The 8401-nt window shown below is 44.8% G+C and overlaps 1 protein-coding gene across 1 annotated transcript in view; it reads left to right on the top strand.

Annotated features, from left to right (window-relative positions):
* Positions 1-2187: 2187 nt before the first annotated feature.
* The window catches only part of wnk4a (WNK lysine deficient protein kinase 4a), a gene marked incomplete at both ends in the record, with an annotated part of 218651 nt that continues 212437 nt past the window's right edge, over positions 2188-8401 (top strand). The window contains 3 exons of the mRNA XM_080746952.1: positions 2188-2598; positions 3368-3876; positions 4870-5053. Coding sequence (XP_080603078.1) covers positions 2188-2598; positions 3368-3876; positions 4870-5053 — 1104 coding nt within the window. The remainder of the gene's footprint in view (positions 2599-3367; positions 3877-4869; positions 5054-8401) is intronic.

Here is an 8401-nt window from a genome sequence, read left to right as displayed (position 1 = left end):
CTATTTTTGACTGTATATGCATTGTGGCCCCCTGGAGTGAATGTGAAAATATAGTGTGGCCCTTTACATCATCAAAGTTGCCCACCCCTGCTCTATACACTTATACTGTATGTTGGTTTGTTTACTGTTGAGTGAGAAAGACAATGTTGCACATTAAGTTAATCATCTGGGGACCCCCCCAAATAATTTGGGGGACCCCTTTGGGGGAGTTGAGAACCACTGCCTTAAGCTAGATGCAGAATAGACGCACGCTTCCACCATAATAAAGGGGTGTGTATTTGGCAGAGCAAGGGGAGGAGCTGTGTTTCTCCCAGCCATGCAGGCTGCTCTCCTCTCAGACCTCTCAGACTGTCCTAACAGAACCATATGTTCTCTGATCTGTCCTCAATGACATGACAGTGTAGGAGACTGGAACCTCTCAGGTTATGGACGCGCACCACTGCGTGCGTAAACACACCGAGACGCACGGAGACGACAACCTATCATCCATAGGAACGATGCGTTAATGACAGCTTGGACTATGTTGTTTTAAACCCCGGAGTCTATAGCTTAAATACAGCAACAAGTAAGTGGATTACTTTATTTACTTATGTGTTTTAATGGGCTGTAATGATATGTCTATACTTTATTAAATGGATGTATTTATTTGCACACATGACGCACGCTTTAATTGTTGTCCACCGCTGAAAACAAACAACCTGTTGAATCGATTGACAATAGAGAACCGTTTCACTTCATGATTAGACTACAGGTCTGTAACATGAGCGCGTAACGGTAACGGTTGGAACCAAATGGACGGGTCCATTTTTAACCAAGAATATCACCTACAGTATACCTACCTATAAGTCCCAATTATTCCTGTGCAAATCTGTGGTCATCAAAGTGGGGTCCAGGGACCCCCAGCGGTCCTTGAGGGGGTATTTTCCATCCTCCTGACTATATCTACTGCATTGTACTGTGTTCTATCCGTCTGTCATTCAATGTTATATGAGATGCTTCAATGGTTTCCTATGGAAATAAGCTTATAGTCTTTTCTAGGATCTCCTTTTAGTAGACCTTGTACCAGTGAACTGTACCGTCATGAAACTGTACTTTTTCCTATGCAAACTTCTAATAAAGTCTTCAATCAATCAATCTTCAATCAACCAAACCATCCTGGGGGTCCCCAGCCAAAATATAACAAATTAAAACTAGCCCAGCATTTATGTTTAAAGTTCCACACTCTTAACTATATCAATAAATTAACAATATTATTAACATGAACACACATGTAATATGAATCACTGATATGGGAATCATAAAAAAGAATGCAGTTGCAATTCATTCCCATACAGTGTCACAGTGGTGGAAAAGTAACTAAGTACATTTACTCAAATACTGTAGCTACTTACATACAATTTTCAGATACCTTTAGTTTACTTTACAAAATAAATTATTTCTGTCTGCTTCCATCCGTTACGCGCTCAGAGGTTACATTAACAGCGTTGATCAAACACAAGAACTGTATTTTCATAACATGGTTTGTTTGTTTGTGGTCGCTTTCTTTCTTACTGTCTGTGAGTGTCTTCCCCAGTGGCGTCAGTTCACAAAAAGCTAAGGTATAGGTATGGCAACATGACTGGTGTCTTGCACACGCGTGAAGCACCAGTCATGTTTCCATACCTTAGCAACAGGCATGATACATTTATTTTAAGAAGTATATTTTATTTTTCCCCCCGTTTCTACGGTTTCTTGGTCTGGATATGACAGCCTGGAACGGTTGTTCAAGTGCAGCTAAACTTGGCATGTTAGTAAACGTGCCACAATTAATAATATTGAATTGCACCTGTGCAGCTGACCTGCGAAACCTGGGAATATACCATTCTGTCAAGATGGGGAGAATACAAGTGTGGAGAATATAATTACAATACCTTGTTAAAGTGACCATTTTGTAAAATTTTGCATTTGTAGTTATTTTACTGTAATTTAACAACATAATAACCAGCACAGATAGACAAAGAGACATTCATGGATTTATATTTAAAAGTAACTTTTATTTTCCCCCCTGGACCCAGGGTATGGTGGCTGCATACCCCTGCCATACCCAATATTGACGCCCCTGGTCTTCTCCTGTCTCCTCCAGGCTCGACAATAAAAGGGTCTCTCCTGTGGAGAGAGAAGAAACCAGACCACCACAACACCATCATCATGTCCCATGCAGAGGTGGAACTCCCGGGGGTCCGCGGCGGCGGCTTATTCCCCGGCGGTCTCTCTTCCTCCTCCTCCACAACGACGAGCGCCACAGCGGGGGACATGGACCGGAGCGAGGACCGCCTGCCCCCCGTGGGGGTCCCCGTTATAAATGTCCCCTCCATGCTGCTGCGCAGGGCCGGAGTGGCCGGGCCCCGGGGCCAGGGACAACAACAGGGCCCGGGTCCGGGTCCTGGATACCCACTGAGCGCGCGGAGGAACTCGTACGGCCTGCATAAGATCACCATGGACATGGACTCGCTGTGTCTGTCCAAGGCGCTGTCCTGGTCCGCAGAGAGCATCCTGACGCTCTGCGAGGCCCGCGCCGACGATGAAGAGGACGAGGAGGAGGAGGAGGAGGAGGAGGAGGAGGAGGTAAGGCTGGGCGATATGGAAACATACAACATCACCATGTTCTTCCAACAGGGTTCCCACAGGCATGACATTCCTGGAAATATTTTGAAATTAGAAAAAAATATTATTCCAGTACTGGAAAAGTTTTGGAATTGATCAAGGGTCCTGGAAGGTCCTGGAAGAAAATAGCTATGCATTGTTTTTGGTTATTGATTTTGTTACTGCCACCTGGACTGCCGCGATGGCAGTCCAGGGGTGCCGCGAGATCATTTGATAATATTTGAAATTTATTTGGATATTTAAAAATATATTTTGTATAATTTGGAAGTACAAAGTTATTTTCAGTCATTTCTAACCAAAATGGCTGTTATCTCAATGTTTCCCTCACAACAAATATCGTCACTATCGGGCAGAAACCTCGTATCTCCAAGTTTCAAATCTGTACTAATTTTGCCCTGCTTCATCATAGGCTACAAGACTGTCGCACAAAACTAGTGAAAACAGCAGATCTACAGTTTAGTACATTTTATAGAGGATAAATACAAAACGAAGTTAACGAACGGTTTTGGACATACAAGGTTTCCACCCGACAACGACGATATGCTATAAATATAAGGTGCTGGGAGTGAAAATTATATTGTAGGGGTGCCTTGGAATAAAACAATATATTCATGGGGTGTCCTGAGACAAAAAAGTCTGGGAACCCCTGCCCTAAAATGCTGACATTCCAGGCCTGATCTCAACCATACTGTATATTAATCACCACATCTCTCTTCACCCTTAGGATGAGGACATCAACAGTAAAGCCGAGGAGGAGGAAGAGGAAGAAGACTCTCCTCACCCGTCTCTCCTCTCGCTGTCGTCCCCGGTGGACTCCTCCTCCAGTCCGGGGACCCCCGCCAGCAGTGCAGGGACCCCTGTCAGCAGCGCGGGGACCCCTGGCACCAGCTCCTCCAACACGTCGGCCCCCAGCGGCGGCGGCGGCAGCAGCAGCCAGGGGGGAGACGACTCGTCGTCGGGCGGGGACGCCATGAGCTGGGGCGGCCCAGGGGGTCCCTCCTCGTCCTCTGGTGGGGGTCCTGGAGGAGGAGGAGGAGGAGGTGAGGACGCCACCAGCCCCCCCGGATCGGGGGCGACCCCGGCGGCGGCGGTGGCGGCCACACGCGACCCCGCCGGAGTAGCGACCGTCAGCTCCGACTCGGACAACGACCTCAAACAGCAGCAGCAGCAGCAGAGACACGGCAAGATGCTGCTGTCGCCCTCCGTCTCCGCCTCTTCCTCCTCCTCACGCAGGTAGGGTTCGGACGATAAGCCATATTAAGGGGAGCACACACTGGACGCGGGCGGCTGCGCAGCGTCGTGTCGCGGTATCGACGCACATGAAGTGCCATGCGGTAACCCCAACTGGATGCGGCGCGCTGCCACACAGCACATCCATTTCCCCCGGTGGGGAGAACCATGGGAGAACATGTTCACCGCGCGGCAACGCTGGAGAAATAGAACAGCGGCGTATTGGCGCGGCAGGCGAGGCGGCAGACCCGTGGCTGCTGATCTACAAGCTCACAAAGCGTCTTGTAGATCAGCTATTTTTTTGGCAAATGTTCCGCCCTAGGATAATGGATGTTGGGGATATTTTTGATTAATGCGATAATATAGTAAATCACACAATAATGGTGACATTAACCCATTTAGGCCTAGAATTATTGAATGCTTTAACCAGTGAAAAATAGCAGATATACAAGCTCACAGCGCGGCACCGAGTGCCGCGCTGCGAGCTTGTAGATCTGCTATTTTAGAAAAAGTCGTGAAAATGTGTGCAAATCTTTGAATATATATGTATTTTCAAAGCGAACGTTTGTAACTCAAATTTTGCTTCTGGGTGGTCCCTAGAACTAGATATTTTGAAATGGGGGTCCGTGGCCAACTAAATATCATTTTGGGGGTCCTTCACATGAAAAGGTTTGAGCACCACTGACACAGTAGTCTCTCAAGAACAGACTAACTGAGCTCCAGTTAAGTGAAAAGGACCTTTTCTTTGACGATGGCTGGCCAGATTGCTGACATATAGAAACATAGGTTTTTTCCAAAAATCTTAGAAGGATTCAAAAGTCACTTATAGAATCGGGTCAAAATTCAAATTTTCACGATTTTTCAAAAATAGCAGATCTACAAGCTTGTATATCTGCTATTTTTTTTATATTTAAAGCATAAAATATTGCGTCATAATGTGTAAATGGGTTAACATATTCACATGGTCCCCCCCCCCCCCCCCCCCCCCCACCACAGGGGCCGGAGGAGCAGCCAATGGGAGCAGGAGGAGAGGGAGGACGTGGAGACCAAGGCGGTGGCCACCTCGCCGGACGGACGCTACCTGAAGTTCAACATCGAGATCGGCCGGGGGTCCTTCAAGACCGTCTACAAGGGCCTGGACACAGAGACCACCGTGGAGGTGGCCTGGTGCGAGCTGCAGGTACGGACACGATGGATGCATGGATGTATGGATATGTGTATGTGTATGGATATGTTTTCTATAGAGCTGCAGGTACGGGGACACAATGGATGGATGGATGGATGGATATATGTATGGATATGGCTATGTTGTTTTCTATAGAACTGTAGGTGTGTACAGTATGTATGGATACGGATATGTTTTTCTATAGAGCTGCAGGTACGGACACAATGGATGGATGGATTTATGGATGGATATGGATATGTTTTCTAGCTGCAAGTATGTGTGGGTGTATGGATGGATGTGGGTATGGATATGTTGTTTTTTATAGAGCTGCAGGTATGTGTGGGTGTATGGATGGATAATATGTCTATGAATATGGATATGTAGTTCTCTATAGAGTTGCTAGTATGTGCAGTATGTATGGATGGATATGTAGTTCTCTATAGAACTACAGCTGTGTGTACAATATGGATATGTAGTTTTTTATAGAGCTGCGTGCAGTAGTGTATGGATGTATGTGTGGATGTATGGATGGATAATATGTCTATGAATATGGATATGTAGTTCTCTATAGAGTTGCTAGTATGTGCAGTATGTATGGATGGATATGTAGTTCTCTATAGAACTGCAATTATGTGCAGTAGTGTATGGATGTATGTGTGGATGCATGGATGGATATGGATATGCTTTCTTAGAGCTGCAGGTATGTGTGGATGTATGGATATGTAGTTCTCTATACAGGTGTGTACATTATATGGATAATGTATTTTTCTATAGAACTACAGGTGTGTACAGTATGAATTCCGCTGGAATTTACTGTAGAATTATGTGTGGGACACATTTCTGGGAAATTCTGGGTATTCTGGGACCGTCAATGACTGTCAGGATTAAGATTATGTCACACCCGGCTCGGCTCCAGAAATACACAGTGTGACGCTGGAAACTTGTGGATAGAACTACAGGTGTATGGATAATATGTAGTTTTCTATAGAACTACTGTATGGATTTGTAGTTTTCTATAGAACCACAGGTGTGTACTGTATGGATTTGTAGTTTTATATATACAGTAACTACTGTATGGATATGTAGTTTTCTATAGAACTGCAGGTGTGTACTGTATGGATTTGTAGTTTTATATATAACTACTGTATGGATATGTAGTTTTCTATAGAACCACCGGTATGTACAGAATGGATATGTAGTTTTCTATAGCTTCCCATCTGTCTGGGTTTTCAATGCAAACCACTGACATATAGCTGGAATATGAAGGGTTTATTTATTCGTTGTTTGAGAGTATAGAAAAACACATAGTTGTAGCCTTTGATGTTGATCAGTAGGCCTCAAACATTTTAATGTGAAGGATCCACAAATTGCTACGTATTGCCACAGGATGAGCACGTTGTGCCAGGGAAGCTGGATGAGCTTGTAGATCGGATACTTTTGAAAAGCCAAAACACAAAACAGGCTGCCATGCAGGGCTTAAGTGTTTTAAACTGTTCCACGTTTTGCTGGGGACCCCCTGGAGCCCCGAGTGGACCCCTGAGGGTCCCCAGGACCACACTTTGAAACCACAGACAGACTCTATAGTACAAAGACTCCTTCACTGTCTTTCCTTAATCCTCTCCCTCAGTGCCAGAATGCCGGTATTTAGGCCTAGACTTATTTAATGCTTTAACTATTGAAAAACAGCAGATATACAAGCTCAGTGAGCTTGTAGATCTGCTATTTTTGAAAAAATAATTCATCTTTTGGCAAATCTTTGAATATATCTTTTTAAAAGCTATCTTTGTTACTCAAATATTTGCTTCTGGTGGGGTAACATATTTTGAGATCGGGGGTCCGCGGCCTAAATGCATGTAATTTTGGGGGTCCTTGACATGAAAGAGTTTGAAAACCACTGATTCAGAAGATGGAATTAAAAGATATTTATGTAATCGGGTCAAAAATATTCAAAGACTTGCACAAAATAATGTTCAAGATTTTTCAAAAAAATTGCAGATAGTTAAATCATAAAATAACAGTTAAGGTAGTAAAAATCTAAAATTACACATATTTGTGTACAGATCTAAATGGATCAACTCAAGACAGAGTGATCAAAGTTTAGCGTGTCTATTAATCATGTCACTGTACTTTATTAGAACGTTACAGTGTCTCATCTTCATGTACTTTCATGTCACTGTATTTGTATTTGAATGTTACAGTCTTCAAAGGCATGCCCCCCCCCCTCCTCCCCCCTCCTCACCCCTCCTCACCCCTCCTCCCCCCCCCCCCCCCCTCCTCACTCTGCTGTGTACTCTCCCCTCCTGGCTCATATTGTATTCTAAATGCCTGTGGCTGTTCGGTGGAAGCTCTTTAATGTGCATTCTTGTGTCAGGGTTGGGCCGTGCTCTGCACAGCTCAGTGGGGGAAAGTCATGCAGCAGATTGTCTCAAAGTACTGTACTTAATTAAGTATAATTCTCAGGTATTTCCATGTTCAGTAGCCTACTTCATAATTTATACTCCACTAGCTGACAACCAGGTAATGTACAGGTGGGTGTGCCTAGGCCCTGTCACCATTATTACATAATCGTCCGATCGCAATTATATGACATAATCGCAATTATTTTGTCATAATCTAAATCTAAATTTCATATATTTTCAAACATTTTCAAAAGATCACCCCCAATGTGAAGTGAGCGGTGGTCGTGCTTGCATAACGTCTTCAGACTAGGATTTGAGTCTAGGATGTACAGGGTATGCTACACACACACAACACAACGCTGAGGAAAAAGGCTACAGACATACGACATATATGACATCACTAGACAAACATGATGCTACGTACACACATTTTGATATGGCAAAACGCTGAGGAAAAAGGCTACAGATACACGCACAGCCACTCTATGGAGAGGTTTACCACCGCTCAAAAATAGTGGAAATAGCAGATCCACAAGCTCACAACGCGTCATCAAAATCCTGACAGCCCCAGGTGTGCCCACTAAAAAAAACGTCATTTTGACATTTTCTGTCGGCTACTCTTTAAAAAAAGAAAATAAAAGGTCAGACCCCCAGCTGAGACAGGCTGCCTGCTCCGAACTCCCCCCCCCCCCCCCCCCCCCTGCTAATCTGTGTTGTCGTTAGCAACCAGCCACATCAATGTAAGGCTACCTCTGAACAACCCAGCGCCTCACAGGCTCAACCCACAACAGAGCCAGTGATAGACAGTCTATGTCAGGGGTCTTCAACGTTTTCAGGCCAAGGACCCCTTAGTTGAGAGAGAGATGAAGCAGGGACCCCTTAGCTGAGAGAGATGAAGCAGGGACCCCTTAGTTGAGAGAGAGAGATGAAGCAGGGACCCCTTAGTTGAGAGAGAGAGATGAAG

Source organism: Nannobrachium achirus (assembly GCF_963921795.1).
Source record: "Nannobrachium achirus genome assembly, chromosome: 18".
NCBI classification, from domain to species: domain Eukaryota; kingdom Metazoa; phylum Chordata; class Actinopteri; order Myctophiformes; family Myctophidae; genus Nannobrachium; species Nannobrachium achirus.
Note: the sequence above shows the minus strand (reverse complement) of the source record. Positions and strands in the feature narration are given on the sequence as shown.